The sequence below is a fragment of the Pseudonaja textilis genome, chromosome 2 (genome assembly GCF_049901715.1).
Source record: "Pseudonaja textilis isolate UNSWEBS1 chromosome 2, rPseTex1.2, whole genome shotgun sequence".
Taxonomy (NCBI): domain Eukaryota; kingdom Metazoa; phylum Chordata; class Lepidosauria; order Squamata; family Elapidae; genus Pseudonaja; species Pseudonaja textilis.
The window spans coordinates 73,776,943-73,799,440 of NC_141991.1; the positions used below are offsets into that span (position 1 = coordinate 73,776,943).

The following is a 22,498-nucleotide window of genomic DNA, read 5'->3' on the forward strand; positions in this document are numbered from 1 at the left end:
TCAGGAACTTCTCTGGAGTTTTTTCCCCCTCCTTTGCTGGTACTTTGCTTGTGTGGAGTGACCATTCAAAGTTACAATGGCACTGGAAAAAGTGACTTATGACCATTTTTCACACTTACGACTGTTGCAGCATCCCCACAGTCATGAGAGGCCAGGCGAGGAGATGTGTGCTTCGATGTGAGTGATGTTGAGTTGGTCACGCCCAGCCAATAACATGCCCACCAACTTAGCCATGCCCACAGAACCAGTTGTTAAAAAATTTGAATCCCGCTCCTGGCCAAAGAGCTTCTTTTTTATGTGGAGAAAGTCTCCTTTGGTATTAGTTGTCTAATCCAGAGCTTCTGCCAGTAATTAGCACCAAAATAGGTTTTCCCTACTTTCTCCCATTTCCTGAGCAATCATTGCAGATATATTTAGTTTAAATATTGGTTATTGAAGTTCCCTTGTTTGGCATACAAAGCAGCCTATAATCATATAGTTCCATTTCTCATGTTATTTTTCATTGTTTATTTTATTATATTATTTTACTTTTGTTCACACTCTTTTCACTTCTTCCTTTTTATTTTTATAAGATGCCTAGAGCAGTCCTATGACAGGCAGCAAATAAATGAATTAAATTAATAAATAACGCCTAACTTTCAACATCAGAATTCATGAAGTTAGAAATCCTTCAGATATTAATTAAAGCAAATGGGGAAACTGGTAGTATACGAGTCTCATATTTCATAAACTTCACATACTTATGCCTTTGGTATCTCCTCTTCAATTACAACATGTGTAATTTGAGTGTGTAATTACCTAAAAATAATCAGGATCTTAAAATAATCACTTTCTGACAGGATTTATTGACTTGCAGCTGTGATGGGTTAGCTACAAGAAGTGTGTCTTAAAGGGGAATATTAAACTGGTAATATTTTCAGAAATTTTTTATTGAAATGGGAAATAAAGAGAATATAATTAAAGTAACAAGGGTTATATCTCTAAGTAAGGGTGCACAATATGTTAGACTTAAATCTGCTAAAAGCAATAGCAGTAATACAAAGTTTCAATAAATACAGTTTAACTGATTTATTGCTATCCCTTGATAGCAATATATTATATCATGGAAATACTTCTGAAAGGAAGTATCAAATAATATTGTTCTATTTCTTCCAGCTGATGCTAAAACTTCCATGTTGTTCCAATGTCAGGTCCTTTTAAATAATATTGTTACAAATATATATATATTTGTATGCAGAGATTTCAAAAATAGAATGGATTAGAAAGACATTTTAAAAAGTATTTCTGGTCATTATATGATACAAAATATTCTCTAGATTTTGCCAGTATATTCAAATGTTCATGCTTTGACAATGTTAGTGGGAAGGTATGGGAAGTCAGGTACTATACTGATTTTCATCTTATTTATATTACACATTCCAATAGGGACAAAGTCAATTTGTCTGACTTTAAAATATCTATGTTCATAGTGTTTAATTATTTCTTTTTTCAAACTTTTATCATGATTTTTTCATCATCTCTTTGCCATTTGAAAAAATGTAGCATGTAAGCACTTGGAATGCAGTGATCCCATAAATACAGCATTCTGTATTTGTGATATCCATATCAAATATCTATTCTGTAAATTAAAAACTTAAGACCTTTTCTTTCTCCAGTATTTTATGAAGGTTGAAGAAACTTAATGAAAATTTTATGTGGTTAGAAAGCTTGTCTTATTAAACTTTCATGAGGAAATACCTACAGCTAAAGAACAGTTCAAAATGTTTAGCTGTTTTAAAGGAGAAAACGGTTGTTACTGCTCTGGTTGCATGTAGCTGATACACACAAACACAATGCATGTAATGGTCACACAAAATAATTCCTTCACTGAGGTTCACAGATTTAAAAATACTACCTATATGGAATAGATGCAACCATAACTAACTAGGACCAGACTGACATGGCATAAAAAATATCAGTTATAATCAAGATACAACAATGCAAATACTAAAATTTAAAGATTAGTAAAATTGGGTTTAATTTTTTTAAGGGAAAGGTTTTAGAGAAAGATTTAACAAGTTGAAAAGGTCTTCACAGAAAGATTAGTCCTAAATGAAACAAGGAACAGTTTAGATCACAGCTAAATAACAACAAATGCTCGCTCTCCTCCCAACTTCTTCATTTTTTTTGTGTTTCAAGTATATTATATGAGTCTTCATTATATATAGTAATAGACTAACTGCATCTTTCCTTCGACTTGTATTTTAATGGCATATTGGGGACTATGTTGCAGACAGGAGTCTACATTTCTTACTAATTTGGATTCCAATAAAATAGGTGATTCGTGTTTTTGGTTAAAGAGATTTTAATTACAAAAATATTCTTGTTGTGCACATACTATTCCCAGATCCCCCTAGAATGTGTCTCTGCATGTGGATAGATAGGTAGAATAAGTGAAAAATTGTAAAGTACCATCTAGAGTAAGCATCAAAGCAAATGTAAGAAGTGCAATTTTTGTAATGCTTAATCACTCCGGTGTTTTCTCTTTTTTTTCAAAGCGTCGTCTTGGAGATGCTGCCAAAAAAGCTGTTGGTAAACTAACAGCAAGAACTGTAAAGAAAGGTGATAAGGTATCACTCTGTTACTTTATTAGAAAATCTGTCATTAGCCTTTAGCTCTGTCTTCTTTCCAATTTATTTACTTCACTACAGGGATTGGTCTGTTTTTCATTTTCGGTAATTATTCACAGAGCTGTTGTCAGTGCATCTCCTCTGTTTATGTATATTTTTCCTAGCCTATTGCCTTAGTTGTGTCCTTTACAGCCAGAAATATTATTTTAAATTTTCATAAACCCATTTGCTCCTGCTGATTTGTGGGAGCAAAGTTGTGTAGTGATTAAGATATTAGACTGGCATTGGGGAGAGTCAGGTTCAAGTTTATCCTCAGCCATGGAAGTTCACCAAGTGCCTTGCATTCCTGATGGAAAGGTGGGCACAAAAATAATACATGATTAAGGTAATTTTGAAATAATTTTTATGTAATTGATATTAAACTATTTTATACTTTATTACCAATCATATTTTTTATTTACTGATTGCCTTTTGTAATGCCTCTATTTTTTATGTGTCATATACAAGATTGCCAGGAAATGATCAGGAAGCATATCAGGCTTTGATCCGATGCTGTTTTTCTAGAAAAATAAATAAATAAGGCTTCTCTGTGTATGCAAATCAGTTCTAGATTTTGTTATTGTCAAAAACTTCCTTGTCCTTTAGCCCCTATATAAAAGAGAAAATTTAGTAGCAAAAATGTGCTAATTCGTGCTTTGGAATTCTCTTAACAAAAGAGGTAAATCCAAGGTAAAAAGACATCAAGATTATAATGCAGGAAGCAGCAGCAGATGTGCTTATTGTTGGCAGGCATGTAGAATATATCTGCCATTCATCAGTATTAACAGTCAAGATTCAGAGTATCAAATAGTTGTTGCCTGTTTGCAACACTGAGATTGCTAATTTTACAGCATTTAGGGGAAGGGGCTTTGTTCTTATATTAAGTGGAAAAAGTATGCACACTATGTATGCCACAATTGAAGATTGTAATATAAAATAAAGGTCCTGAAATCATAAAATGATCATGGTTTTAGAAACATGATTTCCAGATAGATATGGGCAGTAACACATAGCTATTAGTTTGTCAAAGAAAGGGTTTCCCATTTAACACATAAACAAGGCAATTTGTTTATACGTTAAATGGGAAATCCTTTCTTGAGTCCTAATATTTGTACAGTCCTACTGATAAATTTTATAACTCAGGAAAGACATTTATGGTTACACCCCAATTGGGCAACAGGAAGTATTTGAACAACCCAGCTTTTAAGGACATGTGTTCCTTTTTACTACTGCAGTAGTTGCATCATTGGAACTTTCGTAAGGGGTCTGCAACTAATGTTTCAATTTTGTGTGAGAAGTACTTCCCCTTAATATTAAGATGACGGTTAATTCAGATTGTATTAAATAAAATCATTGTTGTATGATTTATTGTTATGATCTCTGTATGTCATATTTGGGCGCTCAGGATGGAAAAACTGAAGTAGGCAGGACTCAGCAATTTCAGGCAAAAGAAAACTGATATGTAAGCCTGAAATGGGTAGTTGCTGCTGCTCAGGTTTCAAAAAGGAGGAAGGAAAAGGTCTCGGATTTAAACCTTGAGACTGATTTATGCATACAGGGCTTCCTCCTGTGTTCTTCATTAGACAGATTTTCTGCATATGTAAGACATTTTTCCTACTTGCAATAAAGAATCTAACCTAGCCATGTTAAAGGCTATGAAGCTTCTTCTGTTAATGTATGTGAAACTATCTAAACACTTTGTAGCTATGCCTGGCAAAATCTGATACGGGGATAAAAATCAGAGATTCTAAAACAAGCTCCTTTGAGCTTTTGGAAGAAAGGTGGGATAGAAATCTAATAAATAGATAAATATAGTCAGGGCTAAAACTATTCTAGTCCTTCTACTCACTGGCTGCTTGCTATAAGTATTCTGCTGTAGATGGATCTTATTGGAATTTTCACTGTTCATTTTAGGAAACAGATCCAGACTTTGATCACTGCGCTGTTTGCATTGAAAGCTATAAGCAAAATGATGTTGTACGCATTCTACCATGCAAGTAAGCCAATAGTTTCTAGTTCTTTTATTCTTCAAAATAAATTAATTGCATTTTAAAGTGGTTTTACTACTTTTACTACTCTTGTCATTAGAAATCCTTAGCTTTAGTTATGATTTTCTTTCTGATGAGCATGACTATTTTCATCAGTGCACTGATAATGGGTAATGAAACATCTGCAAGAAAACAAGCTCAGAGAGCACCAAGACCCACCCCCTTCCATTTCAAACCTGAGCTACAAATATTCTCCTATATATATAGGCTTATATTCTGTTCAAGTTTGTAATCATCTTTCATATATCATTCCTTCCATTGTTATTCCAGTCCCAATTTACTGTTAGGCTTGAGCTTTCAACTTTATAGAGACTTATCAAATATGCAAGGTTGACTATTTTATCCAGATAATAATAATTGTTTTTTTACATTTCTTTTTCATTCTTCTATCTTGCACTTTTAGAATATTTAGAGTAGTTGTTTTTTATTGGGGAGTGGGTTCCACTTTAGTACACCAACCACAGTCCGCTAGAGTTAGGCGGCCAATACATTTAAATAAATAATAATTAAAGAATAAAAGGAGCTAACTTTCCCATGTAAGGCAAGCAAAAATAGTCCTGTGTACCCTAAAAGCTGCAATAGTTTACAATAGCAAATATACTTTACTAATACAGTCTTGCATTTAGATGGCTGATTTTTAACTGCTGATAGATGCAATGCAAACAGGATATTTTAAATCTGTTTGCGCAAGTTTCTTTTCTTAGACCTTGGCTTTATTTTAGTTAAACAGAAGAAATCTTGCTAATGATATACAGGTTCATTCCCTGCAAAAAGTAAGAACCATTTCTCCAGGGTGCCCCAGGCTTTTTTTCATTTTTAAATAAGAATCAAAGTAAAAGGTCCTTTCTGCAGAATATATTTTGCAATCCAAAAGGATATAATCTTCCAACAACTGGTGCAATGTCTTCAACAACTGGTGCACCACAGATATACAGTTTTCTTTAAGTGGAACTCCATGGTACCTTTGATCGGATCAGACTGGGAATTGAATGGAAAATCCATATTGTGAAATGACATTTAAATGATTAAAATAGGGCATTGAAGAACAGTCTCAAAATCGTTTCCCAAAATAAAGCAAATAGGTATCTACAGAATTAGTGTAGATAAAGATCCAGGAACAAGCGTATTGTACTTCATTTAAATTTATGTCACATGGTTCCTTCTTATTCAGTGTGAGTAAGACAGTATGAAAGAAAGAAATTGAATGAGGCAATCTAATAATGGGTTTATTGCCTAAAGATAAGGCAGGAAAAAAAATATAAGATAGAGCCAAATAAATTATTATATATTGCCATACATATTTTGGGCAGTATGAAAGAAGGAACAACTTGTATTTACATCTGTGAGATTTTTTTCATTAATAAGCCTTACATAGCCAGATATTGGCTCATTTACTTCCTTCTTTTTTCATGTTCACTTTTTTCTTTCTGAAAAATAACAATAGAAGCAAAAAAAATACACTGCTCAAAAAAAATAAAGGGAACACTTAAACAACACAATGTAACTCCAAGTCAATCACACTTCTGTGAAATCAAACTGTCCACTTAGGTAGCAACACTGATTGACAATCAATTTCACATGCTGTTGTGCAAATGGAATAGACAACAGGTGGAAAGCATAGGCAGTTAGCAAGACATCCCCAATAAAAGAGTGGTTCTGCAGGTGGTGACCACAGACCACTTCTCGGTTCCTATGCTTTCTGGCTTATGGTTTGGTCACTTTTGAATGTTGGCGGTGCTTTCACTCTAGTGGTAGCATGAGATGGAGTCTACAACCCACACAAGTGGCTCAGGTAGTGCAGCTCATCCAGGATGGCACATCAATGTGAGCTGTGGCAAGAAGGTTTGCTGTGTCTGTCAGCGTAGTGTCCAGAGCATGGAGGCGCTACCAGGAGACAGGCCAGTACATCAGGAGACATGGAGGAGGCCGTAGGAGGGCAACAACCCAGCATCAGGACACTACCTCTGCCTTTCTGCAAGGGGAGACAGGGGGAGCACTGCCAGATCCCTGCAAAATGACCTCCAGCGGGCCACAAATGTGCATGTGGCTGCTCAAACAGTCAGAAACAGACTCCATGAGGGTGGTATGAGGGCCCGACGTCCACAGGTGGGGGTTGTGCTTACAGCTCAACACCGTGCAGGACGTTTGGCATTTGCCAGAGAACACCAAGATTGGCAAATTCGCCACTGGCGTCCTGTGCTCTTCACAGATGAAAGCAGGTTCACACTGAGCACATGTGACAGACGTGACAGGGTCTGGAGACACCATGGAGAATGTTCTGCCTGCAACATCCTCCAGCATGACCGGTTTGGTAGTTGGTCAGTAATGGCGTGGGGTGGCATTTCTTTAAGGGACCGCACAGAGGTAGCCTGACTGCCATTAGTACCAAGATGAGATCCTCAGACCCCTTGTGAGACCATATGCTGGTGCGGTTGGCCCTGGATTCCTCCTAATGCAAGAAAATGCTTACATTGTGTCCTCTTGTGGCTGGAGTGTGTCAGCAGTTCTTGCAAGCCAAAGGCATTGATGCTATGGACTGGCCCGCCTGTTCCCCAGACCTGAATCCAATTGAGCACATCTAGGACATCATGTCTCGCTCCGTCCACCAACGCCACGTTGCACCACAGACTGTCCAGGAGTTGGGGGATGTTTTAGTCCAGGTGTGGGAGGAGATCCCTCAGGAGACCATCCGCCACCTCATCAAGAGCATGCCCAGGCGTTGTAGGGAGGTCATACAGGCACGTGGAGGCCACACACACTACTGAGCCTCATTTTGACTTGTTTTAAGGACATTACATCAAAGTTGGATCAGCCTGACATATTTTTTTCCACTTTAATTTTGAGTGTAACTCCAAATCCAGACCTCCATGGGTTGCTAAATTTGATTTCCATTGATAATTTTTGTGTGATTTTGTTGTCAGCACATTCAACTATGTAATGAACAAAGTATTTAATAAGAATATTTCATTCATTCAGATCTAGGATGTCTTATTTTTGTGTTCCCTTTATTTTTTTTGAGCAGTGTATTTGAAATATGCAATGCATAAGTTTCAATTATAATGTATATACTAAGGAAATGGTAATATAGTTTAAAGTACAAATGTCAGTTTATTAAAGCTCACAGCCAAATTATTCAGAATGCTAATCAATAATATTAAAACCTTTGCCATATATTGATGGTTTACAGTTATTCCCATTTATTTTTAGGCATGTTTTCCATAAGACCTGTGTAGATCCATGGCTAAGTGAGCACTGTACCTGTCCTATGTGTAAACTGAATATTTTGAAGGCCTTGGGAATTGTGGTGAGTTGAAGTTGTACATAAACAGTTAATATTGTTGAAGTATGCATTCTAAAATACCTCACAAATTCATCTAACAAGAGACAGACGTTCCAAGGTGTGTTAATTGATTGCATGAAACAGCCATGAGTACATTTGGAACTAATAACTCAAAAAAAACTTTCATTATTCAGGGTTGTTTTTATTAGTTACAACTTGACATTTTCTGCCAAAACCCTTAGTCATGAAAAAGCCAAAATAAAACTTAATTACCTTGACATAAAGTAACCCATAAGTAATTGCTGTCTTCTGTAAGATACCTATTTCACAAAGCAAATGTATTCTATTAAAAGATATTTTAACGAGACTAATCCATTAAAAACAGATTTTAATCTAATTTCCTTACTTTAAAGATTTATTATTTCTGGGTTTGTTGGTGGTAGAAACCAAGGCAATCTTCATTAATGTACCCATGAAAATTATTTATTGTGGGCTGAGGTTAGTGTTGGTGTTTACTGTTGTGAAAAACTGCAAATGAACTAAATGGAGCAAATTAAATTAAGATAATTTAATTTGGCTTTTGGCTCATGGAGCACTTTCAGTCATGTAGCTGAAACTGGGAGTCACCTACTAATTTCTGGCAGGTGACATAATTTTTTTTTAAAGTAAGAAAGTGAAATAAAGATTAAAGAAATCAAATCTGACTTGGATTTTTAAACCTCCCAGATTAAAAAAAACATGGGCTGAATTTCTTTCCTTGGTAACATTATGACCTTACCAGATTAAAGCATAACTCTACTTGGAAGATGTCCATCTCTATTGGTGAGGAGGGGAAGAGAGATTCTGAATAAAGTTGAAGAGAATGCAATGATACCTACTTCATTGGTTATTTTGTTTATATACTGCTGGGTTTGTGACCTGTAAAATAGTTTGATTAATTAATAGATTGTGTAATGAAGAAAGACATGCACATAACTGGGAATAAAATATTGGAGGGAGGTGCTCAATTTGATAATATTTTGAACCAAATTCTTAATGGATGGGATTTGCTTGGAATAATTGATCTCCATTTGGTGTTGATATTTATGTTTAAAATTTCATGATACTATGTCATGAACGTATAATTTTGCTAGCAGTGTAAAAATGGTATACATTAATATGACAATACTTACTTTCAGACAAATGTACCATGTGCTGACAATATGGCCTTTGACATGGAAAGACTAACCAGAGGCCAGCTAGGTAACAGGAGATCAGTACTTGGTGACCTTAGCAGTGACAGCTCACTCACTCTTGAGCCCCTACGTACTTCTGGTATATCACAATTTCCACAGGATGGAGAGCTAACTCCAAGGACAGGCGAGATCAACATTGCTGTAACTAGTAAGTAAAACTAGCCTTTAATATTAGAATCATTAATCATGTGTTGCTTTAGACTTGTTTCTCTTTAATATAATAGACATAATTTTATAGAATCTACTGAATTAAGGAAAATATGATTTTTTTGTGATCAAAGTTACAGTAAATCTGAATAGGACCAACCTCAAAATATTGAACTTAAAAACATTTCTCACAAAATATAATAATTGTTGCATACTATTAAAGAGGACCTATCGTTTAAATCAAGAGAAAGCAGAGTGTCATTTTCCAAATGTCGTTGGAGTGAATCATGCCTCGTCATTGGCCTTACTTGCTAGACCTGATGGAATCTGAAGTTCAATTTTATCTGGCATGTCGTGTTTTGCCACCTTGGGCTTTGAAAGACTAAACAATTTGTGAAGATAGCCTTGATATAAATGGTGGTGCTTTCCAGGCTTTCTGTACCATATCTTTTAACGTTTTAGAGTTAAAAATGGGAGATTAGTGTACTGGAAAATAAAGTTCCAGCCCCATATTTATTTCTGGGTCTAGGATCCACATGAACACCAGATGATGCAAAGTTTATTTGATGAATGCTGAACAGCATAGGGGGGAAAAGAGAAAGATAAACTGAGGGAGGTGATCTTGGGGAATAATCAAAGCAAACAAACATTTATCATGCAGTTTTACCTCAACTTTACTGGTAAAAGGTCAAATTGGCTTCCAACATTTTAAAAATAAAAAGCAGAAGTAAACAATTTAAGAGAATAAGTTTAAATTACCATTAAAATATAATTTAATTAATTAAATAGAAGTATGGCAGAAGAGGTTCATATTTACAGAATTCCTAAATGCCAAGGAAGTAGAGGCCAGATATCCCAATGGAATGTAGGTTGAGAACAACACAAAAAAGAAAAATCTTTGCCCCTGGGTTAGAAAGTCAAGCCTCTGGCTGTAGGACTTCTTCAGAAAGACCTGGCATCTTGATGTTACTGACCAATAGGTTATTGGAAAGTCAATACCAGCTTCTTAGGAGGTGCCCAGGAAACAAATCTTTCAGTATATTATCTCTGTATCTTGTACCAATTAAAAACTTAGTTACCACATTTTGTACTAATTGCAACTTTAAGACCATTTTCAAGGGTAGGCCTATATACAATGGATTGCAGTAGTCAAGATAAAATGAATCCAAATGTGATATCTGTCATAGACAGAAAGGGATGCTACTGCACAACAGGCACAATTGAGGGAAAATTCTCCTCACTATAGTTGCAATTTTTAAATTGAGCAACAGTTGAGGATCGAGAATTACTCACATAGCACAGGTATCTATGAGGATAAAGGTTCGTGCTCTGAGTTGTGCATTGGTTTCCGAATGTTTCATTACCAGCTAGGTAACATCTTCAGCAGAATTTAGGAGATGTCAATGTCAGTGTTCTGTTTATAAGAGCTTCAGGTATGGGTATGTCAAATGAGGGTCTTGTGACAGTCTTGTGATGGGTCAGCTATGAGTCATCAGTGTGTCTTGCCACAAGACCCTCACTTAACCACACCCATACCTGAAGCTGTTATAAACAGAACGCTGACACTGACATCCCCTAAACTCTGCTGAAGATGTTACCTAGCCTGGTAACATAATATTCAGAAACCAAACTACGTGCTCGGAGAACTTTACCCTCATCCTACACATGAGCTACAAATATTCAACACTATTGCAGAGGTATCTGTGTCAGCAGTATGATAACACTATGATCTGAATTTGTCGGCAGTAATATTTCATCAGTTAACAGTAATATGTTTTAGACCCAGTTCCCCATTCCCAATATGAATTTTTATTGGATGAATCTGCTGTTCAGATTCATCCAGTAAAGACTCCACAGTTTTTGAATTTCTCAATATCAGTTCAGTTTCAAAAAGAACTGAAAATATTTCACCACTGGTCTTGACATAGCAATAACAGATCTAAGATCTGGCTCAGAAAAATATTAAACTTTGGCTCTCAAGAGGCTGTGGTACCGTTATTCTCATGATCTTACATTATGCTCACCCCATTATAGATAACTATTTCAAAGTATACAATACCAGAAGATACTCCTTCTATAGGCAATAAGCTTACAGCCATGCTGATTAAAAAGATTTAGCATTTGGAGGGAATTGAGAATACCAACATGACCAACTAGAAGAAAGTTTGGAGTACAATTAGAAAGACCCCCAAAAGATGGAACAATATTATAACATAACAGCCAAATGAATTGACATACTACTACTTGCCCCTAAATGGCAACTCTCCAAATAGAATACAGAAAAATTGCAAGAATTATGAATCAAATGAGTATTTTAAGTGGTAGAAGTAGCAAATTCCAAGAAATATGTGAAATCTTACAAATGTTCTGGCCATAAGTATCTGCAAATTGAGCAAATATCTTGGATTGGGCATCATAAAATAGTTGCCGGAATGGTTCAGAAACAAATATGCAAGATATGGAAACAATCAGTATTGTAGCATTGTTGAAACTGGGCAAAGGTTCTTCAGGTCCAAAGAGCTTAAACTCACTCCTATGCCAAATCATGCATGCAGTTTTGGATCTCTTGGCAGCATATCTTCCTGTTAATCATCACATGTTACTTTGCAAGTTGTACAGTTTGACAGAGGATTTTGAACTAATCTAAAATATCAAAAAATGCAGTCAAACTGCCACTTTAGTATAGAACTTAGAGGCAAATACAACCAACCATCCATAAATTTAGTAGAATGACTTATCAGAAGAAAAGGTGCTGGCACCATTCCTCTTTAATATTGAAGTGACTGATCAACTAATACATTCAAATAGAAAAAGATTCATCTTTGATGATTGTCTAGCTTTAACAGTGTAACAAGAAGGCTTATTTAAAGACAGTGATACAAGTAATTAGAAAAACTGACTGGCTGGCAGTCAAATTAGTCAGTATCTTGAGCTCCTAATGGCGCTGATAAAGAAGGCACTGACCTCCTTTATCCATTTCTTTTTGATCTGAGGTCATTTTGGACTATATAGTGATTCAGTCATCTTTCATTCTACTTAAGATTTAATTTCTGATCTGTATTTTGATTCTGCAAATGGAAGAGGGTGACCTAAGCTTTACCTGCGTTTTAATTTACCTACGTTTTAATTTAAATTAATTTAATTCAAAACCTGTGTTTTAATTTAATTGAACTGCCTGGTAGTCAGCTTTTCTTATATTTATATCACTATCTTTAATCTAAATCAACCTTCTTGTTACACTGTTAAAGCTACATAATCATTAGACACTCTGTCTTGGCTTTGTTAGTTCAGAGTTGATTATACACAGAGAAGCCACTCATTCAACAAAAAGTGACTAGTTATTGAACAACAGGTGCTAAATTATCACAAATTGTTTGAAGCCCTTTAAATCCAAAGCATTTTATATTGCTGGAATAAACTCAGCAGATGTTAGAATGGAGAAAATGGCAGCAAACGTATGCGTCATTTGAAGGTCCAAATTGCCTGCATACTTAATTTAATAGATTGAGTGGGGGTACTCTACTAAATTGTTGACCAGTGACTGTAGGAAGAGGCATACTGTGCAAAATCTACTTTGGTTTTTGTTAGGGGAAAACAGTTGCACACTTTAGGACCATATTGTGGCCAATTCACAAGCCCTGAAATAAACCTGTGGAAAGTATGACTTGGGAAATTGACTTAAGAATAAGATGGGGGAACATACCACTCCTACAAAGGGGCATTTATTGTATACCCTAACTTGAGGTCAGTCACATTTTGGATTATTTAAATATCTGAAAGAGACAAGGATTGGATATTTCATGTGATTAGCTGACATCTTTGAGCTTTGTAAGAAAAAACAAACAACAGAATTGACAAAATATTATCTATATGCTCTGAGTGTTCTTTCTTTGAATTGTACTGTCCTAATGTGAGCTGATGTTTTCAAAGCATTGCTAGTTTGCTTTTTGCAAAAAAAAGTATTTTGCATGATGGGATGATTTGATGCTCAGGACCCAGTTATCCTTGTACATAATTTCTTCTCTAAGTTACTTTTTATATTCCTCAACAGGCTAATAAATTAATGATAATAGAAGTGGTAATATTTTGCCTTCTGAAAAATTATGGGTTTTTTTCCCTAAGCCTTTTCCTTTACAGCAACTATTTAGTAAGACCATTCATTCTACTTTCTGATAGTTCAAAATATTTTATGAGTTTAGCAGTAACACATAGCTTCTGTTTCAGTTTACCAATTAAAAGTGCAGTTTTCAATGAGTGTGTAGTATATCTTAAAGATCCTTGTGGTTCTTGCTAGGCAAGTTTGTGAGTTTTGACATATTTTACACAAGTGTAGAGATCAGCTTTGATTAGTCTCCAATTCAGACTGATTCAAAAAGTCACATCAACCTAGAGAGCTGCTCAAATTATATATAAATTTAACCTTTAACACAGCTGTAGTATTTTACTAATTGGATGTATTTCATTTGTTGAAACTAAGTAATTTGAGAAGGGAAGTATTGCTTCTAATGTATCCATATTTATTGCAAACGGGTTACAAAAATCTTTGTCATAGAAGATCTCTATAAAAATATGATATGTAGTGCTGGAAAGCTTTCCTTATGGTATTATAAGTCTTATTTATTTGTTTACTTATTTACTTTACTTATTTATTTTTGTCTTTTCACATCATTTTTTCAAGGTCAATATCTAACTTGAAAGTACAGGCTTATACTTTCTACAGTCTCAGTTCTATAATCATGGATAGGGATATGATAATCATGACAGGGCTAAATTCAGATTGAAGAGTCAAGTTATTTTTGAAAATGTTTTGCATGTTTATATTATACTTAGAAAATAATGCACCATTTTCTGATTTTTTTAAATGTAGAAATGGAATAAATTTGTATTGTAAAATGTAGGTCAAATCTCAGTGGTCAAAAGCAGTTCATCAAAACACACGTTTAAAAGCAACCATAGTGATCTGTTTCAGTATTTTGTTTGTTACCCTGGTCATGCAGACATAGAGATAACAATAATTAAAAACATGAAGCATTTTATTTCTATTTGAAAGCTTTCAGGTTTTGCTTTTTAAATATGGTCAGCTAACCATGTACCAGCCAGTTAAAAATGTTATACAGTTAATATTTTGTAAAATTGCACTGCATTTGGCTAAAATTTTGCTTTATTTTGGGCGTTATTATTGTTTCTACATGAAATTCTGCCTTTAAAAAGTAAACAAACAACATTTACAGGTTCCATGTCATGTGTGTATGCTCCTAAATACTTATTTGGAAATTTATAAATTTTGTCAATCTTTAATTGCAGGTAAAACTTTTGCTTCTGCTTTCCTTACTTTGCATTTGATTTAAGCAAGTCATTTATAACTAATTGTTTGGGTCTGCTAACCAGTCCACAAGTATACTGTCTACTTTTTTCACTTTTCCTCATAACTTTTTGGCTGCCCTTCTCCACCCAGTATCTTCCATTGCTAAACTTCTGCTTTCCTCTGGAGCTTCACTTCCTGATGCTTCATGACTAGAATGTTTATCTTCTGCTTCTGATCTTTGAGGGCTGTGTTTTCATCGACATATGCCTTCCACGAGTGATTTCCTCCCTTTCCTTTGTCAACAGAAGAATGGTTTATTATTGCCAGCTTTGGCCTCCTAAGTGCCCTGACACTCTGCTACATGATCATCAAAGCCACTGCAAGCTTAAATGCTAACGAGTAAGTAATTGTACAAATTGTCACATTTGTGTGCATGACAGATTTGCAAAGAAGCATCAGGTAGATGATGTAGGTAAATTGGCATGTTAAGCCAAAGAGTATTTTCCTACCATTTAAGTTGGGTATACAAACACACTTCAGTTTTAGTTCAGAGCAGACAGTTCAGTATTATCATGCTTAGCATCAAGGATAAGTTGCAAATACAATAGTCTGGGAGAGGGAGAACATGTGAGTGCCTGTTTTGCTCCAGGGGAAGCTAACAGAGTTTTATTTATCATTATACTAGCAAAAGAAATCATCTATCAGAAAACCCATAAAAAGTATGAAAAAGTAGCAAAGACAACATTTTATTCAGCATTTTTATTCCAGTTGGACATGCACTAACATCTTTCCCCTGATCCTATTCCCAATCTACTTACAGAAGTCTACTTTCCAGTTAATCGAAGGCTTGTTCACATAGTATCTCTACATTTAATAAAATACATGAACAGAGAATGGGAAATGTTTTTTAACAAGTTTTCCTTTACAAACTATCCTTTTTTAAAAAAGTGGGAACTTTTTCATTAGGTAGTCTTAGAAATAGTCCAGTAAAATTTCTGGTAAAAAATTAGAATTGATTTATCTAGGCTAGTACATTTTCATTTTTAAGTTTCAGCCACTAATTACCAAATTTGGTGATCATGCAATATAATTATTTTGACAAGTACTACAAATACATATTTCATCTCTGCTGCAAATTAGCAAACCAGATTTACTAGTTTCCTATTGCTATTTAGAAAACCCAACCGTATGTTATCTTGCAAATTGTCTCTATCATTATAGTTGGTGAACACTAAAATCCTTTAAAAAGGTCTTCTCTAAGTTCTGCAATCTACAGTTACTCATAACTGTCTTTTCTGTAGTAGCACCTGCTCTCTAGAATTATTCCTTCCCAATTTATATGATGCTGTCTGTCATAGGCTTTACTTTAGCAAATGTCATAGATGTTTTTCTTTTATCACTCCTTTCTGTATACTTTGTAATGAATAGTATTTATAGTAACTATTCTTAGTTTTAGAATTGTGTTTTTGTTTTTATAATAAACAACTTCAATATTAATTGTATGGCAATAAGTATTAACATATATTAAATTAGAAATGAATAATGCAACTTTCCATATACCTTTCAGTTTTGCTGAAGAAACAGAATTGTATCTCTTGTATCATTTTCTTTGATTAAAAAATTTCCACTAATGTGAATACATCATTTGATCTTATCCAATTAGAAGTCTATCAGTTTCACATAATACTTCCTTGTAACTAATAAAAAGTTGTAAAATAATATTTAATTTCACCAAGATTTTATGATCTTACAATGACATATTCAAAATAGGGTATAGATTATTTTTATATCCCCATCTTCAATTTCGTACACATAGGAGACTGTATTTTGATAGGATGACACAACATAGAAATGGGGCAATCATCTACATTGCATTCACTCTTCCTAGGAGGGTTTCATAACAGAATTCATACTTTGGGAGAAATTATCCATATGTTGAATTTAAAAAGTGATAAATAAAATTCATTACTTGTATAATTATCTTCTGAAGCTGCTTTTTATATCTAAGTCCTAATGTCTGTAGGTTTGTATTTACAGAATAGAATAGGATTGTCTTCCTTCCCATTGACTTGAAAGTACTGTTTGTTGTCTCAGAATACCCTGCTTATAACTGTTTTTGAAAATTTCACAGTTAGTAAAGCAGTACAATATTATTACTAATATTCTATGTTTTTTCTTACTTTCTTACAGAGCCGAATGGTATTGAAGATACAATCTAATCAGCTGCTGCAGGAAGAAAGCACTTATTTCTATGATCATTTTTTGATAATGTAACAAGAATCTGTTAGTACATTTTGTTTGCATAATTTACTAATGCTAAAGCTTTGTACTAAGAAAAAGATCAATAAATTTTTTGAAAAAATTAGCCCAAAATTGACTTTTGTTTATTATTTAACCACACTGCAGTGAAAGATGTCTGTTTTCTTACCTTGGAAATATTTCAGGCTGATTCTACTAAAGTGAACCATGCACACATTTTTCTAAGAACATGGTACTAGAAATTACATAAAACAGCCCTAGCTCTATGTAAATCCCATTTCAATGTAAATCCATTTAAAAACTGCTGCAAACAAAAACAGTTCAGAATAACATATATCACTCCCCTGATAGAGGAAACATGGGGGACTGGTGGCCTGGTACAAATGTGCCCATAAGTACTATATTACTAAACATCAAAATAACATGTTTTTTTTTTGTAGGCACCCATTTCAACAAGCTGTTTATGTTTAGTTGTCTCCAATGTGCTTTCTTACAGTGCTCTCATTTAGTGCTACTTGGTCTTTATGCTTTGATATATACGATATAATTGTTCCTTCTCTGTAATTTCTATATATTTAATGCTTCTCTAAATAACTTATACTGAATCTTCCTAGCATTTGGACTTTCCAAATATAGTGTGAAATCTAATTTTATAAGAGAATCTCTCCAGTTGTCTTTTAACTAATGTTGGAAGTCTGTATCCAAGATACTTAATTTCTGAAATGTAGACAGTTCTGGGTCATTTAGCACAGGAAAAAGTAGTTGCTTCAGACCTTCAGTTTTATTCACCAGTGTAGCATTCTCATTAATGTACAGTTGTAGAGCACTGATCTCCAGCCAAAATCTAAGATCAGTGACCAGTGAACTAGGCAGACACCAAGGCATGAATTGGAAGATTGACGATCATTTATGCAATTGTTCAAATATAGCACTTTATTGAAATATTACTGTACATTTTTCCTTTGAAAAACTAATAAATAATGGGATCTGATTATTTTCCAAGAAATATTAGAAAGTGAGACATCAAGAGACTTCTTCAACTTGGAAGAGCAGCCAAAGCATTTGTTAAAAAATTATTATCAGTTGTCAAAAAGCATTCAGATAAGGGAAACCTTTATAATTAACAATGAAGTGTCCTGAAGTTTAACTAATACAAATATTTCAAATAGCCCTTGCAAATTATTGAGAAAAATATCAAAGAAGAGGTAGGGATTTTGGTTTTGGAAAGTTGAGAAATTTATATAGAAGAAATTTAGAAAGAATTGTATAATTTTTTATTTTAAAAAAATGTTTATATAGCTCTTAATGTGGCCATAATTTTCATGTTTCTTAGATTTCTTGCAACAATCATATTAGGAAGATTAGTTTTATTAAATTTAATATGACATGTAATATTAGTCATCTTAAATGTAATTTAAGACTATTCAATGATTTCTAGAGAAAGCATTATATTAATGCCAAGATATCTACTGAACTCCTCTGAGCATGTTATAATGGGCCTTTAAATACACACCTAGTTGTTTGAAGAGTGTTTAAGCCACAATGTATGTTATGGCTGTTAGTAATATATGTGTCTGCAAGCAATGTTGATTGTTCCATGCCATGTATTTGTGGTACTGCCTTATTGATAGCAATTGCATCATCTTCATTAGGGCTGTTAATGTTTAAGTGTTACAGAACATACTGCTTCATTCTTCTGTTCTGATGGGTGTGATTAAGAAAGCACTAAGTTTGGTTTTACACTGCTAAGAGTTCTGTAGAAGCTATTATAGCAGACACACTCAGAATTCGAAAAGGGGGGAAGTCCCACATTTCATACTATCATTTTTTATTATTATCATATTCAATACATTAGCTCATTTAGAATTCAAATATTTATCTCAATGTACTGTTATGCTTCCAAAGAGCCTTGCGATAATACTTAAATAAATATATTTGCATAATTTAATGTTTATGATGCCATGACTCCCTAAAATAATAAATTAGGCAGGCCCCTTCAGAATATTGATAATACTGATCATCATAATGTAATATATCAATAGCTACTGGAATAATTAAACTTTCTTTAAGTGTATTAACTTTGCACATAAGGCAATTCTGTGTGCAAGCTATCAGAGCTGCACAGTTGCAAAACTGAAGCCCTGTCAGAACTTGCTCCTATTCTGCCTGGTCTAGCTGACTAGTTCTATTTTATAGTTCATCATTTTGGTTTTTCACAGTACAGTAATCCTCATTGGGATCTGCGGTTTTATCATTAAGCGAAGTGGTTGCTAATTGGGAAATCATGTGACTGTACTTTCCTTCCCCTCCTCCCTCCTCTGCCCTTTGGAAGCTCCTGGCTCTGGGATAATTAGCAAAAAGGGAAGTAATGGTTGTATTTACATTTGTTGGAAAGGAAAGTATTTCAAGGAATAAATGGGTACAATTGTCTGGTGTGGCAGCCCTGAGTTGCTACCCAAACAGCAACAGGCCCATGGTATACCTGCTTATTCTTTCACAATCCCTTCCTTTCCAGTCTCTCTGCATTTCAAATGGCTTCGGCAGTGAGGAGGGAAAAACGAGAGGTCAGGCACAGGACAACATGTTACCATAATGGCAATCGTCATACAGGATATTAAAAGTCATAAATGTAGGCATTGGTCAGAAAATCTTTTTTTTTTCAACACCATTGTAACTTTGATCATTGAATGAGGCAGTCACAAAGCAAGATCTATTTACAGCAGCATCTGTCTAGAGTGTACATTCCAGATTTCTGAAATCTGTCACAACATTGTCATTCTTACCTGTTCTGCCCACTGCCACCTTTTCTTCTATCTCATTTCTTCTGTCCCATATTAAGCAAGAAGCAATCAAGAGTTCTAGATTCCTGTATCTGTGATCTTTGGCCCCCTAGTCTTGTGGCACTGACAATATAGAATAAAATCCCAAAGTCCTGAACTTCCAACTTCTTTTCTCTTTCTGCTACCACAATCACTTTCAGAACTTAGTTTAAGCCAATGGAGAAATAACAAAAGAAGGCAGGTTAAGGGAAGGAAAAAGTAAGAGCAACCTGACATCTAACGCTGTCAGAACCTGGAGCCTATAATGAGGAGAGGATAAAAAAGGGAAGTAGGGGAAGAAAAGGTGGTTGAGGTGAGTGAAATAGTAGCAGGCTTGATAGATCTTGAAAATACAGGGCCTACAATAATCAAAAGAATCAGTATGTGAATAGAACACATGACTGACTTGTTCAGTAGACCAAGAACGTAGTATCCAGTTCCAGCTTTATCTGTGCAAATCCTCCAAAGGGAACCTTCCAAAATTAATCACAACACACCATTTGACACTCTTGATTTAAAGGGTTTATGAAGTGTGATTGACAAGATCCCGCTCCTCCAAAAATGGCAAACAGGCATATTAAATGCAGATGATGTAAACCAGTTGGTCACTGTTGCTAGCTTACTGCCCTGTGACAGAGTTGAATATCTAATCTCAAGAAATTGGCTATATATATTCAAATTATCTGGTATAGAATGTCTAAGATGCAAAAATAAAACTTTATGGAAGTTAATGATTGATTTGTAGAAAAAAATAAATAGTGTTTTGCACTGTAACATGATATATTTTGGCACTTGGATTATAGAACATTTGACTAAGGTTCAAATTTCATACTGTTTATATATAAATGTCTCAGAACAGCTGCTTGGAAATAGTAGCCATCTTGTTCATTATACATTTTAAACTATTAAGCGAGGCTATGATGTCCAATAAATAAGCTAAGGACATTTGAAAGAAACAGGCAAAATTATTAAGCCTCATGAGCACCTCATGTGATGGTCTTATATTATATCGTTGTGTTAAAGGAAATGTAAACAATTTTCCCTTACTAAACTATAAAATGTAGTATATTTTGTTAATAGAAGTTGCTGTGAGGAGAGCAAGTCCCAGATAGTTTAAGACATAATAAGCATATTTATAGCAGCAAAGTTATAAAGGCGTTCCTATAAGATTTAATGAAAACATTTTTCATGCTGCCCTACATAAGTAGGATTATAATCCATCATAAGTACCAGGAAACAGCTTTGGCTAGGATGCAATTTTGCCCATAAGGGTGCTTTCTTGGCAGTGAAAAATGATCCTTTGAAATCAGTTCAGGCAATATGAGAGTTGATTGCAGCAGAAATTTGTTTTCTCCAGCTTTGCCTATAATTGAATAAAGCTTTTTTAGGGGCACAGTTAAATATTGGGAGTATGGGGAAGTATTTTAAAGAACTAATGCTACACTGAGGTGCAGGTGCAATGACCTAAAGTCTAAGGAGTCATATGGTTTATTTAAATAGTATACAGAGGGGAAAATATAAATGAAATGGAGAAATGTGTGGCATAGAAAACAAATTGAAAGAAGATCACTGCAGCAATCCAATTAAAACATTTCTGATAGATGGCTCCCCACTCAATGAATCCCGTGACAATAACAATCTCTAATTAGATTATTGAATTGTTCAAATGGAATCTGCCACCTATTATTTTGTGTCATGCCCTATCGGATGATAGAGAGTAGGCTTTGTGACAGTATTTTAAAAAATGTTAAGTATTATCGTCTTCCTCAGATTTTGGAAGAATAAGCCTTCAAAATTCTTTCATTCATTCTCCATAATTTCTCAAAGTTCATGAGAGGAAAAAAAATCAGGAACGAAAAATTCTCAGCTTTCTTTGCAGAAGTCAACAAGATAAACGACTGTTTGGTTTATCTGTAAAATTAGCAAACTATATTCTGCTGTGCAAGAGAAAGACAGAATTTTCTAGGAAAGTGACTGACATGCCATTTGAACCAAGTGAACAGAACCAACATCAGTTGTACACTATGTTCAAACTCATGTTAAATTTAGCAATTCACTTCAGATTAGATCTGGTATGGCATTGCAAATCTTTATTTTAAATATCAAAATGGCTAGTGATTTAACTTGATTTGTAATAAGGATTCCACAAATTATTTTGGAGCATATTATGTTAGTTCTATATAGACAGGATAGATAAATAAGTAAATAAATTCATTCATGATTTTATTCGTTTTCTCCAAGATTGTGGCATATGATTTTTAGTTCTATACAGACAATATACATATACATATACATATACATATACATACAATATATATAAATCCATCCATCCACTTTTCATAGATTCATTTTTCAGTTAAAAATATAATCCTTTATTATTGCTTGTAGGATGCATAATACTGAAGGAAAATCAAAGACTAAAATGTTTAGCTTAAGCATGAGAAAATATTCATGGTAACTGGTTTCTATATCACCTAATCACTGCAATCTAATACATTTGTCCTTTTTCAAAGATCCTTGATAATATAAAAAAAGTCTTATTATCAAAACCAGAAGAGGGCAACATCTTTCCTTTCTTAGAATAGGTCCCCAGTTCCATTCTGGAAACTAAGAACTTGCATCGCAACTGAATCCTGGAAAGTCTTCAAGTCTGCCCAAATTAATTAAAGCTAATGCTGACTGGTGGCTCCTTTTCTGGTTGCCGTCCTTACTTAGATTAATAAAACCAGATCTATACCAGACAATTGGCATGTAAAG

General features: G+C 34.4%; 1 protein-coding gene across 2 annotated transcripts in view; it reads left to right on the plus strand.

Annotated features, from left to right (window-relative positions):
• The window catches only part of RNF130 (ring finger protein 130), a 47,587-nt gene that overhangs the window by 20,445 nt on the left and 4,644 nt on the right, over positions 1-22,498 (plus strand). The window contains exons 4-9 of one of the 2 annotated variants that reach the window (XM_026696588.2): positions 2,538-2,609; positions 4,563-4,645; positions 7,904-8,000; positions 9,155-9,359; positions 14,969-15,062; positions 16,854-17,028. In XM_026696588.2, coding sequence (XP_026552373.1) covers positions 2,538-2,609; positions 4,563-4,645; positions 7,904-8,000; positions 9,155-9,359; positions 14,969-15,062; positions 16,854-16,869 — 567 coding nt within the window. In that variant the 3' untranslated portion in view covers positions 16,870-17,028. Of the gene's footprint in view, positions 1-2,537; positions 2,610-4,562; positions 4,646-7,903; positions 8,001-9,154; positions 9,360-14,968; positions 15,063-16,853; positions 17,029-22,498 lie in introns of those variants that run through there. The other variant, XM_087924302.1, reaches the window with a different exon arrangement.